At 34.2% G+C, this 26,068-nt stretch overlaps 1 protein-coding gene across 1 annotated transcript in view; it reads left to right on the top strand.

The window, feature by feature from the left end:
- Positions 1-26,068, top strand: part of Slc5a12 (solute carrier family 5 member 12) — a 55,867-nt gene that overhangs the window by 3,207 nt on the left and 26,592 nt on the right. The window contains exons 2-9 of the mRNA XM_026384139.2: positions 4,581-4,646; positions 5,939-5,990; positions 6,874-6,941; positions 11,929-12,083; positions 12,197-12,337; positions 20,218-20,347; positions 21,173-21,261; positions 24,656-24,768. Coding sequence (XP_026239924.2) covers positions 4,581-4,646; positions 5,939-5,990; positions 6,874-6,941; positions 11,929-12,083; positions 12,197-12,337; positions 20,218-20,347; positions 21,173-21,261; positions 24,656-24,768 — 814 coding nt within the window. The remainder of the gene's footprint in view (positions 1-4,580; positions 4,647-5,938; positions 5,991-6,873; positions 6,942-11,928; positions 12,084-12,196; positions 12,338-20,217; positions 20,348-21,172; positions 21,262-24,655; positions 24,769-26,068) is intronic.

Here is a 26,068-nt window from a genome sequence, read left to right on the forward strand (position 1 = left end):
TTTTTTATATACTAAAATTATATAGCCTGCTATTTACCCTGAACACTAGTTTATAAGTTATACCTGTTTTTTTCATTTTTCTTGAACTTCTTAGCCTTGATGGCTTCTGAACTACTTTTTAGTTTCTGAACAAAGTTTTTCATTATTCAGAAACTATGACTTTACTGTCTTCTTGTATACTGGTTTCTGAGCACTTATTCATTACATAATTTTTTTGGTGAATTTTTTTGGTTCTCTACTAAATTATATTTTGTGATATTATTCTGACAATATTTGTATTTTGATAAATCAAATGTCTAAAATAATATTATCATTGAATATTATTTCAGCATAGTAGATGGTATTAAGAATATTTGTTGTATTTAGGTTCTGATAGGATGTGAACCCATATCATGAGGCCTTTTGGGTCATTGTAAAGATGAATGTTTACTATTGGTGAGATGGGTCATTATAATATTTGGTTAGAGGAATGACATGATGTAATTTATATTTTAAAATTTTTACTCTAGCTGGATGTTGAGAATACGTTGGAAGGTTTTGACTATGGTAGAAGATGGGACTAAGAATCTGTTTCCATAATCTGCCCACGAGAAAATATTAATATTGTGTTTATATAAGAGATAATGCAAATGGATATGTTCTTATATTGGGAGTATATATACCAGGATTCTTTCATGAATTGAAAATGAGAGTGAGAGAAAGCAGTAAATGTTGGTTTATGTTAATGTGGACTTAAATCAACATGAAAAAGTGAAGTTGCTACTTGTTGAGATGGAATACAGCAGGATCATATTTGGGATTCTAAAACAATCACTGTGATGATAATAAATGTCCCTTGATACTTTAAAAACCAGGCATGAAGTATGCAATTTTGCTGTTGAACTTTTGTTTTTTTTTCTTTTTAATCTACTAATACTTATATGCCACCAAAGACAACTATTAATAGTATGAACAAATACATTGAAAGGAAAAATACATCTTTTACTGTCTTTTTTTTTTTTTTGTGTGTGTGTGTGTGTGTGCTTGTGCTTGGGATTGAATCCAACTGCATGGTACCAGTAAGCTACATCTGCATTTTTTTTTGAAAGGACATCACAAAGTTGATGAGGTTCTCCTCAAACTTGCTATCCTCCTGCCTCAGCCTCCAAAGTAGCTCAGAGTAAGGTGTGTGCCATGTTCATTGAATACATTCTTTCAGATATGGAATAATGCAGTTGAAAAGTCTCTTCTGCTTTGCAGATGAGAAAACAGAAGCTTAAATTACAGAATGAAATATCAGCAAATATGAAACTAGAATTCAAGGACTCTGACTTCTGATCTACTTCTTTTTGCACATACCCTTTTGCAAATACCACTTCTCTAGTGTTACTGAATGGACCAAAACTAAACTGAAATATAAAATCCATTGACTTCCAGATCCTACAGCAGTCTCCTCCCAGCTTTCCAATTTTCCAGGAAAGCTTTCCTAGGCCTTAGGAACCACCCAGTTCCCAAAATAGATAATGTACTTTTTGGCTTTTGTTACATCTTCCTGCTTTGTTACTAATTTTTATATCATTTATCTACTGTCATGCAGTATATCAATCCCCAAATAAACTTTTAAAAACAACAGTTTTATTTGTTCAGAATTCCAGGGATAAACCATTTTGCCTACCTGAGCTGGGCCCCATACAATAGTAAGATTCTTCTGCTGGCTCACGTGGGCAGTCTTTGTGACTTCACTCAGGTACTGAGTTGGCCAGGGGCCTGATGCTCTAGAGAAACATGGCTGAGACAGCTTCTTTGTGTTATATTTGGTCTCATCCTCCAGAAGACTATCCTGGGTTCATTATGTGATTAAAGAGTTTGCTTTATATTATATAGATAAATATCACTGCCTTAAGTTTGCATTTCCCCAAAGGCAGATCCTGACATAAGGTGTGAATGGAAGTCATTTGGATCATTACTGATTACAGTAAGCACTGGCAGGCAAGTGGCAAAGTAATTTTGGAAGGAGAGGAAACCCATACAAGGTGTGTTTTTGAGCAAGGTGTGGATTTGAGCAAATCCAACTGTGATCTGTTGGGATTCAGTCTCACTGGGGATCTCTGGAAGACAGGACAGAATGTGTCTGAGTTATCATTTTGGAAAGGCAAAAGCCAGTGCATTTTCTCTCCACCTCCCTTTAGTCATTGGCTGAATGCCAATGATGACACCCCCATGCACTTCTGACCTTCCTGGAGCAAAGGCTGATAGAAAGCCTACAACAGACAATAACAGGTGCATTTAGATGCCATTGACATGTACTGGGACACTGAGTGCCAATAAGCTGTGCCTGATGTACCCACACTGATGACTATGGTCCTAAGATCCCACTGCATTCTTAGCCCTGTCCTTGGCTTGGTCACACACTATGCCATTGTCTTCTCTGAAGTGTCTCTCTTGGGAAGGGAAACCCATGGTTTAGTGTAGTAAGCTTATTTTCTGAAAGGCATGCAGTCTGAACCCAAGCTGTCATCACAAAAGTTTTCCATCCTGTGATATTTGAGTTTTTTGCCTCCTCATTGACTTTCCCTACCTCTGCAAGAATATTTCTTTATATACAGTTTCCTAAGTCTCACAGTCACAGACTAGACTCCGAGTCCCAGTCTCCTTGTACCATCTGGAAAGAGTGGCCTGAAAATAAAGTGGTTCTATACCTGAGAATTTGGACATCTGGACGAGTAAATTTTGAAGTGTGAGCTAGTGTGAAACTGAGTCACAGTTCTGTAGAGAGTTCCTTGTTTCAAAGAAAGGTCCATTTTAAGCCATGGAACATTATATATCCTTTCTAGGAAAAGGATAAATCATTAATTAATCCATGATTTAATAAAAATGTTTTTCCTTAAATTCAGAGAAGACAACATACTAAAAGCAAAACAATAATGAAGAAACTGAATCCTCAAGTCATTTGCTACTTTTAAAATTTATTTTGCTCATCTATATGCATTGGAAGATATATACTCACATCATCTAGAACACGTACTCATAGAAACCTTCTCTGACCTCCATCAGTGACTCACACCTTGCTGTTGAGTGGGTTCACAGCTTCTTGTAGCTCTTCCTTGAATACTATTAAAGGTGCAATTTTATTTTTATTATTATTTGTTAATAATTGCCTTATCTAATCTGTAAGATCTTCTAGGATATAAACTATATCTTATTTGCTTCTTGTTGTACATATGAATGCAATGTGGAAAGCAGAAAACAAGTATATATTAAATGAATCAGCATAAAAATTACAAAGATAAAAATGAGTAAATGAGAACACTATGTACATACATCAGCATGAGTAAATTTGGTTAAAAAAGAATCACTGCCCCCAAGAGTGTGGGGGGTGGGGGGTGCATGCACATGCATGTGTATCCTTAATACCCCAAACCTGTAATATCTCAGATGGTCCAAAAAAGGGAAGAAGTGGTTCTTCACAAATGTGATTAAATTAATATCTTACATTACCCAAGTATACCTTAAATAGAAATACAATCCCATGTACCTTTATGTAAGACAGAGAGAAATTTGACTGAAGCTAAGGCATAGTGACTACAGAGGCAGAGATTAGAGTACTAGAATGGAAATTAAGGATGACCAGAAGGTTCAGAGACTAGAAACAGATTCTTCCTAGAGACTCCTGAGGAAGCACAACCTGCCAGCACCTTGATTTTGGCTCAGTGAATGGACTTTGGATTTCTGGGCTTCAGTAATACATGAGAATACATTTCTATTACTTTAAGCTTCCAAATTGGTGGTAATCTGCTGCAGTACCAATAGGTAACTAATCCACTGACAACTTTTAAATAAGTAAATCCAGCACCAAATTACCAGAGACTGGTAACCATGAAAATGGTTCAGCATATGTGCTGTAGGAACTCAGAACAGAGGGTCTAAGAAGAATAAGAATAGCCATTGAACCGTTTTTCTTGAGAAATGATGAAGAACTTAGAGACAAATTTGAAATTTGAAGGGAAAGACTCTTACATTGAAAATTCTGCCTTCACAAAGGAAAGGTGGTATGCCATAAGCAAGGTAGGTTTGAGTCAGACAAAAGACGGGATGGAATATCAAGCTTGAGATGTGGACATTTTTTTTTTTTTTTGTCAAAAATCACTAAAGTTTTTGAGGAAAAAAAAAAGTGCCCAGGTAAGCACATTGTTTAATAGTGATGGTGGCAGATATGAGGTGACAAAAAGCATGGACTAGTCTTGGTATTGGGAGATCAACCAGAGGGTTACAGCAGTAATCCAGAAAAGAATAAAATACTGAGATAAATATGGAACTTAGGGACATAACGAGAAACTGTCTTCAGTGGATCCAGTAGGAAAATACCTGGGCAGAAAATCAGAAGGCCTGTGCTTTATTCAAGCAACCAACTTATCTTCTCCGGCCATTACAAGAAGCATGAGCATGAATTGGGTTTTATTATATGTTTGACTTTTAATGTTTTTTCCAGAAATACCTACTATAAATCACACTGCAAGTCTAAAGCACTAAACTCTGAGGAATACCAAGTCAAACAAGGACCTCCTTGACTGCTCTTATCTCTCTCTCTCTGTCCCCTCTAGTATCTACAACTACGATTCAACAAAGTGGTTCGCTATGCAGCAACTGTCATCTACATTGTGCAGACGGTAAGGGACAGTGGCTGAAGTGGGAACCAGGGGTTCCAAGATACATTTACCAGTGTTTTTTTGTTTGTTTGTTTGTTTGTTTTAATGGGGCAAGTAACTCAACTAAAGGTCAAACAATACTAAGAAGTCACTACTTTCTTCCAAAGATAGCATTTATAAGAAATGTGATTACCTTGAGAGCCCTTCACATTGCTAAAATCCATAAATATGGACTAATAATAAGAACAAGTATATAAGTCACAAAAGGGAAAAAATTGCTACAAGTATATTTTACTACTATTTAACCTGTACAAGCATTAAACATAAAACATCTGATAGCCAATTCTTTTCTTTTTCTTTTTTTTTAATGGTTAATTGAGCTGAACCAGAAATGCCTGTTTTTGTTTTGTTTTGTTTTGTTGTTGTTGTTGTAGTTGTTGTTTTAAGGTCACTTTAAAACAGTTTTCCTAACCAATATACCTAATTCCCTCCCCTGCACTCCTTTCCCACCCTCCAGGCTCTGGGGTGTCTTCATGCTCCCCAAGCTTACCCTGGACACAGCAGTGAATTTCCTCCCATTGTCCAAGTGCTCTTTTCTACAAGATAACCTTCCTTCTTAATTAGAGTTCCCACTGATGCCAGATGGATTTAAGCAAGAGAATAAGAAGAAAACAATGCCTCTTGAACTGCCTACGCATATTTGCTGTTGAAACCTTCAGATGCCATCTCCAAATGGTGGAAGTCCATTTAAAATAAGATGTGAACTGAACCCATTACAGCAGTGTAGCAATCACAATTCAATTCTGTGAATTAGATGATGTTCATTACATACCTGTCCCCCTGTTTTAGTCTTCCTTAGAGTTTTTTCCTCTCACATTCCCCCACCTCCCTAATCTCCACTCTAAAGTCCATATTTTAGCAAACTGCTGAAATGTACTTCTGTTCTTTAGTAAAGTTTCTCATGAAGTCGGCAGAGAACCCTTTGTGATGGGCACATGAGGGGAGTGGGTAGAGGGAAGTTGAGTCAAAAGCTGAACTCGAAGCCTGTGTTTTTGTATTCTTTAAAAATACACCAAATGTAACCATGACATCTCAAAATGAGCAGTCATCTTGAAAATCCACCACTCTTCTCCCATCTCATGATTACATCCCTTCTACAAATTAGTTACAGTGTTAAATTACTTCAGCATGAGAGTGGATGAGAAGGGAATGTTTGGTGAGCACGTTGGAGGAAGGTCAATAAAGAGCTTCTGGGCAGTTTTCCCTCCATGGCTCTCCCCACTGCTACTCACCTCCTTCTTGTTCTCTACCAGATTCTCTACACAGGTGTGGTGGTGTATGCTCCCGCCCTGGCACTCAATCAAGGTGAGTCTTCTATGTTCCCATGGACATAGTCTACTACTTTTATGCCTGAATTCTCAACTTGAACAAATGTATATAAAATACCCTGTTAGAAGAATATCACTCTGCTTAAGATGCTCTGAATTACTATAGTAGTCACTCCATAAAGCTCTAAAAGCTGATTTGACATAGAAAATAATGCAAACAATTAGTTATTGGACTTTGCCTTGCAAAACTGGGTAGTTCTAAACACCCAGTTCAATCATTGTCATCGTCTGGGTTTTTCATTTTGTTTTTTTAGTCATAGAAATGATGGTATTCTAGGGGTTATATGCGTACAACTGCTAAGTAAGGTCCTCTATATGTGGTCATGTTTCAGTGACTTCATAAAGTACACAATCTGAGCACAAGAATGAAAGTTGCCTGTAATAGTCATACTGTGATGATCCTTTCAAGAAAATAGAATCTTAGAAGCAAGAGTGATTTTTTTTTGCAGTGATATTGCCACTTTCAACAGAAAGTCCTTAATATTCTAATTAGTTGGGCTATACGTTTATACTGAGAAATTTTAATTCCTCATGGATGCCTAGGTGGTTTTAGATTACTCAAATTTCATTAAGACAAAACAAAAGACATAAATCACTTGAACCAAAGATGGAAATTAAAGAATCTTAGGAGAAAAAAATTAAATAGTACATGAATTTTATGGATTGGTTTAAGATATAAAAATGTAATAAAAATAATCTTTATCAGAGCTGAGAAAATTCAATGAGAGAAAATGAATTTGATTTATTTTTGCCCACAAAAAAAAACACTGCAAAAACTACTGTGACTTTTTCCTCATAAAATTTTCTCTTTTACTTAGCTCAGAGAAATTTCTTTTAATGTTTTTTTTCTCCTTTCATAGTGACTGGGTTTGATCTCTGGGGCTCTGTGTTTGCAACAGGAATTGTTTGCACATTCTACTGTACCCTGGTATGTATCTAGTTGGAAAAATATCAAACACTCCTCTTAATTTGGAATAAAGGCAAATTTCCAGCAGCAGGACTTCAAATTACAGCTGTAATTGATATCCCAAAATTAAATAGCAATATATTGGCTTATATGCCTTAGTTTTCTGAGGAAGGTGCTGTTTCTTTTCTTCTTCTCCTCCTCCTCCTCCTCCTCCTCCTCCTCCTCCTCCTCCTCCTCCTCCTCCTTCTTCTTCTTTTCTTTTTTTAAATCAGACATTAGGCAAATTTGAAGTCTGAGTTCACTCAAGTATGTTATTCCTAATGAAAGTTGATCTAGTAAAAGACATACCTCCTTGATCAGAGGACAGAGCCCAGGTGACCCTGTGCAACTTCTAAGAATAGTTTTCTCCTTAACAGTTTTCGTAAATCATAGGTAGCATTTTATTGTTCACTATCTGTCAGTTGAGAAGCAGCAAAATACATGCATGAGTGAGCAAGGATAGTTAGTATTTTTAAAACATGAGGATTCCACAGTTATTTTGTCTCTCATTTATAGATAACTTAGATTATATTTAACATTTGTCTTTACACATGCTTATTTTTTAATCAAGGAATCTGGCTGGTATTGATAGCATGTTCCTACAATTATTACAATTAGTTGATTTTAACAAAGAGTCATTGAGCACTTATTATTTGCCCATCCCCTGCAACTGGAGGTTTTATTCTTCTGACTCATCACACCATTTTCTGGCTAAATGTAACCAATTAAGAATATGGTGGTGGTTCCCAGATAGAGGGATTCTCCTTCCTCCTTTACAAAGAAAAGTAAAATTGTTGATACATTATCATAGAGTAGAATATGCTTACAACACGTATATTTTGTAACAAATATATGATAATATACAATTTAAACTGCCCTTGTTTCTCTTTTTCATACTTGAAAATTCCACAATTTCTACACATTTAAAGTTTTATCTTCATCATTTTTTTCTATCACATTAACACTATAGTATAACAAGATACTATTGAGTGAATATTAGCAAAACAACAGATGAGATTTAGCCTGTCAGGATTAGCATACATTGGCATTGCAAGATACTGAATAAAGAATAGATTTTCCAAAAGAACTTAAATAAAGAATACAATTTCAAAGCCAAGCAAGCATCAGCAATAATCAACAATGTACCAATTATGATAAAAGTAGATACATTTGAAAAGTTATACAATTTCTATACCAGAAGATATATCTGAAGAAATGACAGAATATTTCAGAAAGACAAAGAGATGCAAAAATGAAAGAGAAATGGGGTCATATAAAAGATAAATGTGAACATCTAATTTATGTGTAATTAAAGTCTCAGAATAATACAGAAAGAATGAAGGAGATCTCAAAAAATTGTAACTCAAAAATTTTCAGAACTGTTAAAAGATAAAAATCCATAGAATTAATGAAAAGTACGAACTTAAGGAATAAAAAGAAAAAAGAAAGATCTGCATGTATTAGTGAAATTATAGAATAGTAGGTATGAAAAAAAAAAAAAAGACCTGAGCAAGAGCCAGCAGCAACAGTAGATGCCAGAGATACTGGAATAGTATTTTCAAACACATGAGGACAAATAATTGTCAACCTATAGTTGTATTTTCAATAAAACTGTCTTTCAAGAATTGAATGTCAAGAACCAAGAGAATTTGTCACTAACAGCTTTTCCTCCAAGAAAACACCTAGAGGAAGTACTATGGGAAGAAGGGAAAAATGTGTTCCAGTTTTAAGTGGAAAAAGTCATGATTAAGAAATAAAATACAGGAAGAACTCCCTAATTCCAAAATCCAAAATGTTTTAAAATGTGAAACTTTGTGAGTGTAGACATTATCTTCAAACAATTTTGGATTTTGGAGCTTGTATCTCAAATTTTGGATTTCTCAGGTTAAGGGTATTCAGCTGAAAAATTCCACACAAATATTCCTAAATCTGAAAAACACTGAAATCTGAAACGTTTCTGGTTGCAAACATTTTGGATATAGGATATCTGAAGTAAATATTTAGTAATTCTAGTCAGTTGTGATTTAATATTGTATTTCTTTACAATATTAAATGGTATATATTATTTATGATATAAAATGTATGAATAATAATCGTTCATTTGCTTTTATATAATTTTGGGATTAAGCAAAAGAACAAGTCCCAAATTGTCCAACAGTAGCATCTAAATCAGGAAGCGAATAACCATGTTTATAGGTTTATACCATTTGAATTGTTGGGGTTTATGGCATTAAGTTTTTCACTCTTAAATTTAAAATGTATGGGAAAATTTCAAGGGAACCTCTTTAAATAAAACAATCAAAATTAAAAAATGGAATTTAAATAAAAACAATTGATCTAAGCATGTGCAGGAAAGAGAAAAACAGGCACAGAAAAAGTCGAGACCCCTTATAGTACAATATTAAAAAAGAGTCTGAGCGTTTTAATGAATAAAATGAAATGAATTAAATTTGCTGCCTCCTAACTGGCTTCATGTCTCCATTCTTTGTTTGCCTCTGTCAGATGAATCTTCCTCAGACATGTATTTCTTTATGCCACTTCAGTAGCCTAATTCTCTTCTTGCTTCCTATTGTTTGCAGCATAAAGAAAAGCTTGTTAACCTAGAGTTGAAAATATTTCATGAAGTGAATCCAATCTGCCTATCTCAGTTTGCCTCACCGCACCTCTGTGCCATCTCTCCTCTCTAGCCATGCTAGAGGCTTCTGTGTCTCACCAGCATGGGGCCTATTTATCTAATACCTGCGTTCTTACTGTGAGCTCTTTATTGTGATCCTCTAGTGGATGATCCATGTGGAAAATAACCAGAGGAAAGTATTTTAAAAATAAGTGATTCCTGCCATCCAGAGGTTTGCCATTTAGTGAGGTGGACATTAGATTCAAATCAACAAAGTTTGATGAGAGAGAGGAGCCCCCAGGGAAGAGACAGAGACTTGCTGTATACAGGAGTCAGAGAAAACTTCATGGTGACTGTAATCTGACTCAATGACTACTTGATAAAAGAGTTTGTTCTTTTGCATGTGTAGCTAATGCTCAAGTTTGTGCAAATTTTTGCATAACCAATGCCAAATAATCTCTGAATCCTGAAGCCTTGGGTATTGGGTCTTCATGTGACTAAAATCTAAAATTGACATTTGAGATTGGAAAGCAGAACATATTTAAAGGAAATCAAGATAGAACTATCTAGGAGGGAGGAGGTAAAAATTTTATTGTTTCTCAAAACATGATTTAGACAATATATTAGACTAACACATGCCTTTATCAGGGATTGTTTTTGTTTTTTTTTAATCAAATTTTATTTTTAATTACAAAAGAAATGATGGGACAACCATCATCAAAAATATGTTTTTTTTTTCTTCTCAAGTTAAAGATAAAGCATGTCATCTTTTCACAGAAGTTCTTGACACTCTGGAGGAGTAACTGGGGATGATAATTCTACTTTTCAGTGTTAAAAATATCACATCCTTCATTTACCTAGAGCTTTTCATTTAAAAAAAACACTTTTTAAAATATGTTGCTTCATTTATTTTTTCCCTATTAGCTCACCACATCTTCACTATCGTGTGATTCTATGCATTCTGTATGGTGGGATTCTTAAGGACTTCTATACATGGAACACTAAATGCAACAGTCTCTTTTTCCTCCTTTCTTCTTATCCTCAGGTTATCAGCTAAAATTCTACATTAGAATCCATTAGGGAGTTCCAAAAGACATTGAGGACAAACCCCTAATACAGACCTCAATTAATTCAGAAACCCTTTTAAATCCCTCTGGTGATTCTAGAGGGAAATGAGGCTTCATAACCACTGCTCTGACATCTTGCATCATTATTCTGTACAAATTCTACTACTAAATTTGCCTTCCTTAAACTCTAATTTTTTTCACCTTCCTACTGGATCATCCTGTAGCTCTTAAAACTCCTTCCTTCATGGATAAATAGAATCCAACATTCCTTTCTAGGTTTTTATTCTTTCTCAGTATTTGACTATCTCCATTTCCCAAAGTGTTTTCACTGCCACTAGTTTCATAAAAACAAACAAAAAAAGAGTCCAAGTTATACAAGTCATACCAAGAGATTATTCTTAATTCCCGTGCTTATCTAATTGCCTGTATTTAAGGAATCATAAGCTATTTCTTGAATATCCTTCAAATCCATACCCTTACCCTACTTCAAACTGTTGACCATCTTGGGCATGGACTTCAGGAATAAACTCTGAGCTGCTCTCCTGACACCTTGTCTTCTGTAGTCTTACAATTCATTATCCACACAATCACCAATGGAAATATTACCCAAAAAACCCTCTTATCAATCTCTTTTTAATGATATTTCCTGGCAATTGTGAATTATTTAAGTGTACTTATCAATATCCATCTGCTTGACCTCAAGAGAATTCAGAGGTTCCCCCTTTAGGCTCTCCACAGCTTGATTGTGTATATCCAAGTTTTCTTTCATTTCCTTGAGGACCAATGTTTCTTCTTTCTTCATACATGTTGGTTTGATCCCCTCTTGGTCTTCTGTGCCTGACAAATTTTTACTTATTCTTCAGAATTTAGCTTGTCTATCACTCTGAAAGAATTTGTTAAGACTTCCTGCTGTATGCTCCAATAGTAACCTGTTCTTAATCGCATGTTCCATAATTTTAAGTTGTCATATTACTATCAAACATCTGCTTCTTCCATTAGATTTTGAGCTCAATGAAATTAAGGAAGAAACATAGTTATACGGCTGCTTAAATTTGTTGTGTTCTTCTGTAGTGACCCTAGTTCTAAAAGTTGGTTGGTGGTTTCTTAGTGGGTAGTATATTTTTCACTTACAACTTATTCTCATGTTTAACAAAAAATTTGACACATAAAAGATGCTCAGCAACTGTTATTGAACAAATGAAATGATTGCATTAGTAGGGAAACTGTCCGGAGTGGGGAGCTTTACAGACCTTGCTGTTAAAACTTTACATCATTCTGTTCATTTTAGGGAGGATTAAAAGCAGTGGTGTGGACAGATGCGTTTCAGATGATTGTCATGATTGTGGGCTTCTTAACAGTTCTCATTCAAGGATCGGCCCACAATGGTGGATTACAAAATGTATTAGAGCAAGCAAGCAATGGATCCCGACTTCATATAGTTGAGTATGTCCAATGCTACTTTTTAAGGCATTATAAAGATTTAATTGAATGGCCTCATCAACTAATAATTCTAATCATTGAATGAATTGACATTCACTTTCTTCACTGTTTCACAGTTTTGATGTAGATCCCCTCCGGCGGCACACTTTGTGGACAATATCAGTGGGAGGAACTTTTACATGGCTCGGAATCTATGGAGTTAATCAATCAACCATCCAGCGATGCATCTCTTGCAAAACAGAGAAGCATGCTAAGCTGTAAGTTATTAATCAAAAAAATTTCCATCATTTCTTCCACTTTATTGAGTTCTTATTATATGCTTTCTACAGCTGTGCTTGTATGTGAAAGAGGGAGAGAAATGGCAAGATTTATTTAAACTTTTCATAAATTTTGTGAGTTAGGCATTACTATTCCCACCTCAGCAAAGTGGCCGAGTTGGAGTTTGAATGAAGTCAACCTGCCTTTGCTGTGGGTGGTGATGCAGAGATAAATACATGTGTTTCTTGCTCACAGTTGCCATGATGAAATGGCTCTCATGGCTCAGCCTGTGGCTTGCTCAATTATTTTCTGTTGTGTTAAGAGGTAAATTGAGGCACAATAAAATTTAAAATGTTTATTTGAAAAAATAACAATTCACAATTCAAGATGCTTAGAAGTGTTTTGGGGATTACACAGAGGGACTTCAAAGGCGGAAGCTCTTGAAGAATGAACACCGAAGTAAAGAAAGAAAATACTTGATTGCCTTAATTTGTTCCATTCTTCTGTAGTGTCCCTAGTTCTAAAAGTTGGTTGGTGGTTTCTTAGTGGTTAGCTTTGAGTTTCATTTTTCTTTAATGTAGACATTTAGAAGAAATAGTTCAAGTGAAGCTTCACCTGTGTTTACAAATCAAGTTATGTTAAACTCCCTTATGAGGCCGGACTGTTTAGAGATTCTGTAGGAGAGGCCTAAATTTTAATTTATTTTAACAGATGTACTTAGCCTTACAGTTTCCAAGGAGAGTTTTAAAAAGAAGAGAACCTAGAACAATGTGGCAAACTGTAAAGGGACTGTAGCCACTTCTGTTCTTACTAGATTGGCTGTCTGCAGGACATGAACAGAGAGGCACACCTTGTCAAGCCTCTTTCTAGCACTTCAGGACATCATGCACTCTGGAATGGATACCAAGGGCAGTTATAATACTCTCTCAAAAAGCTTGTAGGAAAACCAGAGTTGCATCTAAAATGATGTCTTGTCCCCAGTGCTGCTGCCTAAGGCTGTAGCACCCTAGCTTTGTCAAGTTGCCCTAAACTTTTCTTAGTGAAAGTGTCATGATGAATATTCCCCACATGATTTTAAAATACTTTCAATGTACAATTTCTTATTTGCACTGAATAAAACATAAAACTGTCTGGAAATGATTCAACCATTTTGTGAGTTGAGTTCCAGAAGGAGAACTGGGATGTTACTACTTACATATTTCATAACTCTCATAGGGAAGTGAACACATTACCCAATGTTCTATCAATTCACTGTAAACTATTCCAATCTTATAAAATACTATTATCACAAACCCTTTACACACATGATCATCATTTTATCAAACAGTTGCATTACTGAAAATGGAGATGGCTTTGATCTTAAAACTTATTTAAATTAAAGTTCATTAACAAACTGTCTTAAGAGAAACCAGAATTGGATGTATCTGTGAAGAGACAAATCCTTTGGTGAAACACACAATAGTTCTCTGTTAAGTTTAGTTTTTTTAATCTTATGGATATTAGTTTCTCTAGTTCACATGCTTAATTTCTCCCTATACTATACTATACTATACTACTGGTACTTGAAAATTAGCAATTATATGTTTTTCATCATTTTCCCCACAAGGTGAAGACTAGTGTTTTATGCTTATTAAAAAATCATCATTTATTAAACAAAGTAATGCTTTAAGAAGCTTCAAGAATGCTTGTGTGTGTAAACACACATACATATTAGGAAGATAATATGTGTGTGTATATGTATATGTATATGTATACCACATGCATATGTATACATTTTTATGTATGTATCTCTAAGCCTCACTTAGTGGGTTTGTTTGATTGAAACATACATCAGTGAAATCTCATTCATACACTGGCGTGGAACTTGAATATCTTGTATGAGCATTGGGTGTGTATGAAAATTGTAATAAAGAAGAGATACTCATGAAGAAAAAAATATACAGAATTTTCTAAGCATGTAGGACTGTCACCAGATTCTGTCCATTCCCAATCTTACAAAAGGATAGAGCTGTGATGGATTTTTTTTTGATAAGGAGAGATAAAAAAATAAAATCTATTTAAGAAAAACTTTTCTGAGAGAACCTATGGTGATTTAATCGTTAGTGATAAGTACATTTAAGTAGACATAGCTGGAGGAGAGATTGTTGTAGTGAGGAAATAGTGGGTTTCTCAGGGGTACTTCTGGACCTGTGGGGGGGCCACTCAGGGTCAGAGGAGGACTCTCACCATCTTTAAGCACACTTTGCCCAGTGCTGAGCAAAATATTCTGTTTTTGCTCAATTATCTGAAGACTAATGTAGTTGAAACATTCCAATGGGGAATAAGAAAAAAAATCTGTTACTTGGGAAAAATACATCCTGCAAAATAGGCAAGCAGAAATAAATACATAAAGTTCATATTAAATGTGGCTTCAAGCTAAAACCAGGAGTGGCTCATTATATGGGCAGTTAATTGGATGACCAAGAAGACTGATTACTTAACCAAAGACAAATTTATTTTAAGCCAGATCTTCCTTGAACCTAGAAATAGTATCACTAATCAAGTAATTTAAATGACATTTTTTTCCTTTAGTGTATCTTTCAAGACTACTAAAAATAAATGGTGCTATGGAAGTAGGGGAAGTTAGTGCAGGATATTGGGGCCCTTCCCATCACATCCTATCCATAGCTAAAATGAATACATGTACACACATAAAGTTGCCTGGTAAATATATTTTATGGAATCAATGAAGTTCTGCACTTGGCAAACAGGAGAATTTATTTTGTATGTAATTAAAGTCCATTTATAATGAGAAACATATTTGAAACACCATGACTAACATTCTATACAATCTTCCCATTGGTTTCTCATCTCTCATAGTTGACTGGTAAAATTATAAAATTCTTTGGTTAATGTTATGAATTTACAATCCCACCTAGACAGAACATAAAACCTTATATTAAAATTTCAAAAATTTAATTTAGCTAAAATTTAAAAAGTTCAGAAGAAAGAAAGAATTTAAAAGCTGTAAAAGAGCACCAAATCACATATAAAGCCAAACCCATTGGAATAACAGCAGATGCATCATGATGACATAGATAATGACAATGTATTTCAAATCCTGAAAGAAACAACAATCAACCTAGAGTACTATATTCAGAAAGGGTCAGCCTTCAAAATTGAAGGAGAAATAAAAATGTTCCAAGATAAGCACAAACTAAAGGAATTCGCAACCATTAATCTAGCACAGCATAAGATACTAAAAGGAATCCCACACAAAGAAGAGGTAGATAAAAAATAACCAAGAGAATATGGTAAATGATAAATCACATTAGAAAAATAAATAAGCATATGATAATTAGGAATGAATCAAATGTTAAATTTTAAAAATGACAAGAATAATACATGCTGCTCTATAATAACACTTATGTCAATGGTCTTAATTCCTCAGTTAAAACATGTAGATTGGAAGATGGGCTTGAAGAATAAGACCCAACTGAATGTTTTCTCCAAGAAACACACCTCACAGGCAAATAAATCAACAGACTAAAAGTAAAATGATGGAAAATGATTTTATATGCAAATGAAATCCAAATTAAGCAGAGTCCCTATTGTCATGTCAAACAAAGAAGACTTTAAGACAAAACTGGTCAGAAGAGACAAAAAAGGTTTTATCATATTGGTAAAGGGAACACTGCAACAAGAAGATATGACAATTATAAATATTTATGCCCTGAATGTCAGTTTGCCCAATTTCATAAAACAAACATTACTTAATATAAAGGGTATAATGGGCCTAATGCAATAATTGTGGGAGACTTCAGTGTATCACTCTCACTAATAAGTCATCTACACACAAAAAATACATCAGATTTAAATTATATTATTGATAAAACAACAGATATCTACAGAATATTTTATCCAACAATGGCTGAATAAGCTTCCATTTTAGCACTGGTTTTTCCAAAATTGATCATATTTTAAGGCATAAAATCTCAGCAAATAAAAAAGATTTGGTTTCATACTCTTTTAATATATTAATGGAATTAAATTAGAAATTAACAGCAAGAAAAGCTATAGAAACTATACAAATCCATGGAGAATTCATTGAACAATACACTTGAATGATGAGTGGGTTATACAATTAACCATGGTGGACATTTTAAAATTCTTAGAATTAAAACTGGAAACACAATATACTAGAAGCTTTGGGGTATGGTAAAAACTGTTATAAGAGGAAAATTTATAGCTATACATGCCTGCATAAAATAGCAGAGAGATCTCAAATAATTGAACTGCTTATTTGCAAACCAATACCAAAAGTAATAGAAAGAAATAATACAGATCACAGCCAAATTCAAGAAATAGAAACATAAAGAATAGTAAAAAGGATTAAGGAAGAGTTAGTTCTTTGAAACTATAATCAGTTTTTTAAAGTAGCTAAAATAATGAAAACAAAACAGAAGACCTAAATAAAGTTAGAGATTAAAATGGAAATATTAGTGCAGACAAAACTGAAATCTATAGGGTCATTATAGACTATTTTGAAAACTTATATTCCAATAAAATAAAAATATTTAGTAAAAGGATAATTTTTAGTCATATATGATCTACCAAAATTAGAACAACAGGACATGATGAATTCATCAATGAGACTGAAGCAGTGACAAAAAACGTCTTCCAACAAAGAAAAGCCCAGGACCAGATGGAGTCATAGCTGTATTATACTAGATCATTAAATATTAATGCCAGTACTCCTCAAATTATCCCATGAATTAGAAAAGGAGAAATGTTTCAAAACTCATTCTACAAAGCCACTATCAACCTGATAGCCAAACTCAATAAGAACACTCAAGAAAAGGAAATACAGACCAATTTCTTTGATGGATATAAATGTAAAACTCCTTAATAAAATATTAGCAAATATTCAATAATGCATCAGTTGTCACACACCATATTCAAGTTGGTTTTATTTCAGGGATACAAAGATAGTTCAACATAGGTAAATCAATAAATGTTAATTCATTACATAAATAGAAGTAAAGATAAATATCACATTATCATCTCAATAAGAGCAGAAAAGTCATTTGAGAAAATTGAACATCACTTCTTATTGAAAACAATAAAGAAACTAGGGATAGAGGGAACTTACCTCAACATCGTAATGACTATATATGTCAACCCCAAAGTTGATACCATACTAATGGGGAGAAACTAAAAGCATTTCCTTTAATATGAAGAACATGTCAAGGATGTTCACTTTCACCACTCCTAGTCAACATATTACTTGAAATTTTAGCCAGAACAATTTGGGAAGAGGAATAGATAAAAGGATACTAGTAGGAATAGATGAAGTCAAATTATCTCTGTTTGCAGATAATATGATCTTATACCTAGAAGACTTGGAATTTATCACCAGAAGAATCCCAGAGATGATAAAGTAGCTGGATGCAAAACAACATATAAAGATCAATAGCTTTTCTATATACTGATAATGAATCTTTTTAAAAAGAAATTAGGAAAACTATTTCATTTTACAATAGCTTTTTTTTATAAAAAAGTAAAATACCTAGGAATACATATTTAATGAAGAAGGTGAAAAAATGTCTACAAGAACAATTACAGAACACTGACAAAAAAAAGAAGTAGAAGACACTAGAAGATGAAAACACCTCTCATGTGCATGGGTAGGCAGAATTAGTACTGTAAAATGAACATATTATCAAATGCAATCTCCATGAAATTACCAAAGATATTCTTCACACAGAGAATATAAGCCTAAAATTCATATCAAAGAACAAAATACCCAGAATAGCCAAAGTAATTTTGAACACAAAGAGCAATGTTTGAGATATTGCAATAGCCAATTTCAATTTATAATACAGAGCCAAGCATCAAAAGCAGCATGATATTGTCATATTTCAATGGAATAGAATAGAAGACAGAGACCAGCCCACACATCTGTAGTGATCTGATTGTTGACAAAGTGCCAAAAATATATGGTGAAGAGAGGAAAACCTGTTTTAAAAATGATGTTACAAAAATTGAATATATAAAAGTGGAAGAATGAAATGAAATCCTTCTCCTACTCCATATTAAAGTTAATTCAATATGAATAAAAGATCTAGGTGTAAGACCAGTAGCTCTGAGACTCTGAGAATCAAACACAGGGGAAACATTTCAACATGTAGGCACAGTAAAAATGTCTTGAATAGAACTCCAATTGCTCAGGAAATAGTAGTGAGTATTGACAAATGGGATTGTATCAAATTAAAAAGCTCTTGCACAACAAAGAAAACAATTAACAGAGTAAAAACATGGCTTACATAATGGGAGAAAAATCACTGCCAGCTACTCTTTTGACAAAGAATTGGTTTCCAGACTATATAAAAAAATCTGAAAAACTCAATGCTAATAACTAAATAACTTATTTGGTAAATGAACAAGTGAACTGAACAGAAACTACTCAAAAGTACAGATGGCTAACAACTATATATAAAAAATGTTCAACATCTTTATCTGTCAAGGAAATGAAAATTAAATCTATGCTGAGATTTCATCTCATTCTAAGCATAATGATAATCATCATGAATACAAACAATAATAAATGTTGGTGAAGAAATAGGGAAAGAGGAATTCTGATCCATTATTTGTGAGGCTGTATATTAATATAACCACAATGGAAATCTGTATGGAAGCTCCTCAAAAAAAATAAAAACAGAACATCACTATGATTCAGTTATACCACTCCTTGATATTTATCCAAAGGAATTAAAGTCAGCGACTTTAAAGACATATGCATACCCATGTTTATCACAGCACAATTCATAATAGCCAAGTTATGTCCTCAGCCTAAGTATCTGTCAATAGATGAATAGATAAAGAAAATGTGGTACATATATACAGTGGAATTTTATTCAGCCATAGAGAAGAATGAAATTATATAATTTGCAGAAAGATAGATGGAATTGGAGAGCATCATGTTAAGCAAAGTGGGTTAGATTCAGAAAGTGAAATACATATGTTTTCTTTCACATGTAGGAGCCAGAATGGAAAGAAAGGAATAACATGAAAATGGAAGGGACACCAATACAGTAGAAGAAAGGGAACAAGAAAGGGAGGAGGCCAGGGTAAAATTGATAGTATTGTGTTATATGACTGCATCAGTATGCCACAATGAAACCCATCATTCTTTATAATTAAAATAAACTAACAAAAATGATTTGAACATTTAAAAAAGAATATGAGAAAGCTTCTGACTTTCAAATGACTGAATGGATATGAAGTAACCATAGGATTCTACAAAATCTCCCAACTGGAATTATGCATGCTTGTGTCTTATAGAATAAGATGAATAGCTCCAAATAGTATGGTTAAGAGGGTGTTAAGTTTTTCATACTTTGTAGCATCTTTAAAAAATTCAACTTAAACTTTTATCTGAATTAATCACCAAAGTGAATATTTCCATAACTTGTCTATTTCTACATTATCTCATTATCCCTCTGGAAGAAAAGATGTTAAAATGTAAGTTGGTTTTTTGACAGTTTTCTGAATTGAGTAGGGGGGAAAATCACTTAAAGTTATATAATGAGATTGGTATGTGGAATTTTATCCAAGAAAATAGATCTCATACCACACATACTGAGATTTTGCAAAAGGTGGGAGGGGGAACCATTGCAATTTAAAAGAGATTCCATTTATCCATCTAAAATCTTACCTTATTCACATTTGTTAAGTAGTCTAAAAATATAACACACTTTCACAGATGCAAAAGTATATAATCGAATGATTCTTGAGAGCTAAAGGACTCCTCAGAAATTAACCTAGAGTCTTTGGTTGTGCTCTTTCTACACTGTGACATGGCATAGAGGTGACCAGTTGGCTCATTGCTCTCTTCTAGTGCCTTGTACTTTAACTTGTTGGGTCTCTGGATCATTCTGGTATGTGCTGTCTTCTCTGGATTGATCATGTACTCCCACTTCAAAGACTGTGATCCTTGGACTTCTGGTATGATATCAGCACCAGACCAGGTATGGTTTCTTTGGGGGAAACAGCCAGAATGAGTGAGGTTCTGGCCATCGTTGGTGAAGTATAGTCTGTTCTGCCTTGTCCTCTGGACACTTCTCAAACCCCAAGGACTTAGCTTCTCTCCTCTGCTGTTGATGGTGTCACATGCACCAGGTTGCAATAAGGGGAATTGATCATGTAACAAGAGGACACCTCTAAGGGCTGGGAATGTAGCTCAGGGGTAGAGGATGTGCCTAGCATTTGTTATACCCTGGTTCAAACTGAGTGTTGAAACAAAACAAAACAACAACAACAGCAACCACAACATCAATAAAACACATTTCAATATATAAAGGCCTGAGACCAGTTTAAAGCTGGGGAGAGAAGAAGGTAAATTTGGCTTTGGTTGTCAGTTGAAGAAAATGACCCTTATTGCCATAGCATTTCTGATCATGTCTTCTTAGCATAGCTTAAATATCATGACAACATATTACATTAAATGTGTTTTTAAAATTCCATGTATAGATAATATGTTCTGGAGGAACAATCACTCTCCTGCTCCTCCCCTGCATGTTCATTCATCCTGCTTGTCATAGAGTGGCTGCTTTGCTACAAGCCTGGTATAAGGTGGAACCATAATATCTGTATGCCATCAAGGCATGTTTTAAGGGTTTGCTTTTCAGGTTTAATTGCTAACAATCAGAGTAAATAGTAAAGAAAATGGTGTACAATATATATAATCTTTTTTTTTTACAGAAAAGCTACATTCCCACATTTCTGATATTGCTGAGAAGAGCATTATTCCCCATCCCCACCCTTTCTCTTTCTTTCTCTTTCTCTCCCCCTAGCTGATGCCTTATTTTGTCATGGAGCTCTTTGCCACAATGCCAGGACTTCCAGGACTTTTTGTGGCTTGTGCCTTTAGTGGAACATTGAGGTTAGTATATCAACAACAATGTGATGCTGATATTGACAATGACAATGACAATGATGATGAAATAACAAGGGTAATGGAGGTAATAATCAACAGCATCTGCTTAGCACTTATTATGTGTCCACTGTCATACTGAATGCTTTATTTGTATTTGCTCAATAGTTGTCACACAGCATTTGAGACTAAAACTGTACTTACATTATTGTTGGTTTGCTGATTCAAAAATAGGTTTAACAAGGGAGACAATTTATCCATGGTGAGTTAGTAAACTGCAGAAGCAGGATGTAAGCATAGATTGTCCTTCATCTACACCATTCTGTTTATTATCTCGACCTTTTCTGATACTGTATAATTACCTTTGCATCACTATAATGAAATACCTGAGACAATTAAATTATGAAGATAAATGGCTTATTTTGATTTATAGTTTTTAGGTTCTAGCCTCTGATCAACTATTCATTAGTTTGGAGTTCCAAGGAGGCAGCATGCCATGGCAAAATAAAATCACTCAGCTCATGAGCCAGGAAGTAGAAGAGAGGGATAGGAAAGGGTCAGGGCCCCATAATCTTTTTGGGGGATATTCCTTCTATGACCTAAGGACCTCCCAAAAGGACTTAATTCTCAAAGATTCTGTCACCTCACAGAAGAACCACCTTGGGGACCAAGCTTTTAACACATGGACTTTTAGTGGATATTCATCATTTGCACTATAGAATTTTGTACCTGGACCCCAAAGGTTCATGTATACCTTATGATGTAAAATAACTCATTTCAACCCAGTGTGGTTGTGCATACCTGTAATCTCAGCGACTCAGGAGGCTGAAGCAGGAGGATCATGAGTTCAAAGCTAGCCTCAGCAAAAGTAAGGCACTAAGTAAATCAGTGAGATTCTGTCTCTAAATAAAATACAAAATAGGGCTGGGGATGTGGCACAGTGATAGACTGCCCCTAAGTTCAATCCCAGGTAAACACCCCCCCCAAAAGATGGCTCATTTCATCACAAAATTATCCACAATTTTAACTGTTCTAGCAATGCTCAAAAATATAAGACTGTAGTTTCTCCTGAGACTCGAGGCAAGCTCATTTGTGAGCCCTGTAAAAATCAAAGTTATGGACATTTAATATACAGTAGTGGGACAGGTACAGGGTATTCATTTCCATTTCAAAAAAGAGGAATAGGAAAAAATAGAATTAGTGTCTCAAGGGAAGACCAAGAACTTAGCAGTAAAAATGAAGTTCTAAAGTTTCAAGTCTGGTATCTGGAGTGTTTTATGGTGAAGGTGGGCTCCCAAGACTTTGAGAAGTTCCTCCTATGTGGACTTTCTGGTTGCAACCTATATGATCTTTCTCTTGGGCTGACTTTGCATGCAGCCTGTAGTTTTCTCTGATGAGTACTGCACATTGCTGGCATCTCTGCCATCACTGAAATTTCAGCTTTGCTGCTATGACTCCATGCATTGCCCTGTTGGGGTATTCTTGCAGGGGCTCTGACCTGAAACATACTACCTAGCCTTCCATGTTTTTCTTTGAAATATTGAGATTTTAGTTGGGTGTGATTGAACATGCCTGTAATCCCAGCTAGTCAGGAGACAGAGGCAGGAGGATTATAAATTTGAAACCAGCTTGGCCAAATTAGTGAGATCCTGTCTAAAAATAAAATTTAAAAGGGCCTGGGTTGTAACTCAGTGGTAAAATACTTGCCTAGCATGCATGAGGCCCTATACCAGGGAAAAAAAGAATAAAATAAAAAATATTGAGTTTTTAATTCACAATTTTCCATTATGATTTCTGGGTTAACAACATTGTCATAAAGGATTCTCCATTCTATGATTTTAAGTCATCCAGCCCCCATGTTAGTATATTTACATTAAAGCATGTATATTATGTTTATAATATAGTAAATCAATTAAAGTTGCTAGTTTATTTTACTTCTACATTAGTAGACAGTTTTCTTTTGTTTCATAGTTAATAAGCCATCTTTAAACCATCTTCTTGAAAGACTGCTTTTATTATTTCCTAGATTCTTTGTCTTTGAGAGCTTTTCAGAATGCTCTTTTATATTCCATTCATGTACTGATTTTTAACTATGGTGATATAAATAATAATGACTGTGATTTAAAATCTGATTTATGTTAGACTGTTATGTATGTATTGCTTTTCTTTTACATAATATTCTTGACATCTAGGTCTCCCTTAGTTACTTTAAGCTAATTCTTCTGGGTCTGTACATAAATCGTAATATCTGCAAATATTTTTGAAGTTTATCTTCTTACAATTTCAACTTTGTTTTCATTCTATTATATAATTGTGCTTTGAAAGCGGTGATTTATTTTTTAAAAGAATAGTTTTAATATTATGTGTTTTAAAGGGAATAGTTTTTAAATTGTGATTTTTTTGCCCCATTTGAATTTAATAGTTTTCTATTTTAGCAGCTAAAATATTCTGGTCTACATGAAGAATTAAATAAGATTTCATGCTATTCTACAAAGAAAACCTAAAGTTTCAAACTTTCTGACATCCAAACAAGTTTTAGGTCTAGTAGGAGGGAACTCTGAAGGAAAGTCAGAGGGAACATCAGAACTCTTATGCATTTTTGGTTTTGCTGTTTCTCTGTCTGACCTCTTCTGCATTCCAGCTACCAAGGGGGCTTCAGAATGTAAAAAGAAGGAGAAGTGCCTATCCGTCAAGGTGCCTCTATATAATTTTCTCTTCATCCTCCAAACATCTTTTCTTACTTTGCATGACTCCTTTCAATACCTGTCTTTATTTCCCACTTCCTAAAGGGAATCTTGTGGATAGTCTGTTTAGGTCTCTTTGGGGCATGTTTTTATGGAATCTTGTTTTCCTAACAATTTCACAACTGGAATCAATTGTATAATTGGTTTTAAATATCTGCATTCCTAGTTAAGAGTGTAAGACCCATGTTTCTTTCTGTTCACCATTGTATGCCTAGTACAAAGAATTAAAAAGCAGACACATTAATTTATGAATTATGAATCAGTGGCAAACTGATTCTTTGGTTAAGATAGTCATTACTTCCAGCTCCACTCCAACCTAAATACACACACACACACACACACACACACACACACACACTCCCTCTTTTATTCCCTGCTAACTTATTAACTATTCACTAAGAGGAATTAATGGGAGTCAGAACATAAAAGTCTAACTTTTTCTGTGTAGTTTGTGGAATAATTGAAAGAGCATTATTGCAGAAGAAATTATGATGAATGAGTACAGGCTATGTATTCCTCCGAAGTTCCAGAACATGGACATATGTCGACATCTCCTTTTTATAGACCTCTCCTTTGTCTATCTGCCTTGGATGATAGGGCAGGTTGATGGCTTAGCCTTGTTTAGTTTGAACTATGTTCTTGCTTTTCTTTCCCTTTAGTACCGTGGCTGCCAGCATCAATGCCCTAGCAACAGTGACCTTTGAGGATTTTGTCAAGAGCTGTTTTCCCCATCTCTCTGACAAGCTGAGCACCTGGATCAGTAAAGGCTTATGTAGGTACAGCTGGTAGACCTTTTACTCCATATCATAGAATGTACATTTGGTGCATCTCAAAATCTTTCATGTGCTATTCAGGATATGCTTACAGCCACAAATACACACTGAGACTTATGAAGAATCTCTATAGATTCTTATACTTCTACAGATGCCAGGATGGTTATAGAAAATAATGACTACCTAATTCACCTTATATAAACTTTATTTTCAGATATTGTATGCTCTACACTTATCATACAAACATCTCTTGATTATGCTGTTTTGATCATATTAGTCATCTGCATAGGAAGACGTTCTGCTCAGTATGGTCAATTACTCTAAAACACCCAAATGCTTTTCTAAAGAAAATCTCTTAAAAGCAAACTCCCAGTAATCTTACCTCAAAGAATAATTGTTTCTTATTTAACCATAAGACTGCATATTATGATTATAATCACTGGAACACTTATCATTGTATAGTTTTTAGAAGTTTACTTTTTTAAGTATTAGTAAATTATACACTTCATTTATTCATTATAGAAAATCTAGGTAATTTGATAAAATGTATTTCACAAATAAAATTTTATCTAACCAATTTTGTTCCTGATTTTCTCTCAGCAAACTAAAGTCTTTTCTTGAATTATTACATATTCTTAGAAAATATATTTGAATGATTGTATAATAGTATATAAAATGCCTTTTAAAATTTTATATTATTGTTACTTTTTTCATTTTTAAAACTGTGATAAAAACACATACACATAAATCTTTGACTGCATCTTTGTTTTTTTCCCTTTGTACACATTTCCAGGAGAAAATTACCAAGTTAAGAAATACAAACTGGCTGACATTTCTTGATACCTATTGAGTCAGTTCCACTAGGGTCAAGTCAATGAGTAGTGCAGTGAATGGTGACATACTTCTCTATGTGCTTGATGTTTGTATTTTTAAAAATTGCTCAAATTAATGGGCATATAACTCACTTTTTTTTGCTTTAATTTAAATTTTTTGATTTATAGTATTTCAAGCATACCTAGATGATAAATAAATTGCTTATTTTTTGTAAAACATAGACATATTTTGTTTGTTAGTGAGACATTAGATATTTTATTGTTTATAAAATTTATTTATATATACAGGAAATAGTGACCCTATTGCAGGATGTCTCATAGCATTTTTAAACATATTTTGAAACAGAAATTCTAATTTTATATTTGATCAAATATATGGATCATTTATTTCATTATTTCCTTATCTGTACAAAATTTTACACTCAAAATTCATGCATATATTTTCTTCTAGATTGCAAATACCTTT

The sequence above is a fragment of the Urocitellus parryii genome, chromosome 4, assembly GCF_045843805.1.
Source record: "Urocitellus parryii isolate mUroPar1 chromosome 4, mUroPar1.hap1, whole genome shotgun sequence".
Taxonomy (NCBI): Eukaryota; Metazoa; Chordata; class Mammalia; order Rodentia; family Sciuridae; genus Urocitellus; species Urocitellus parryii.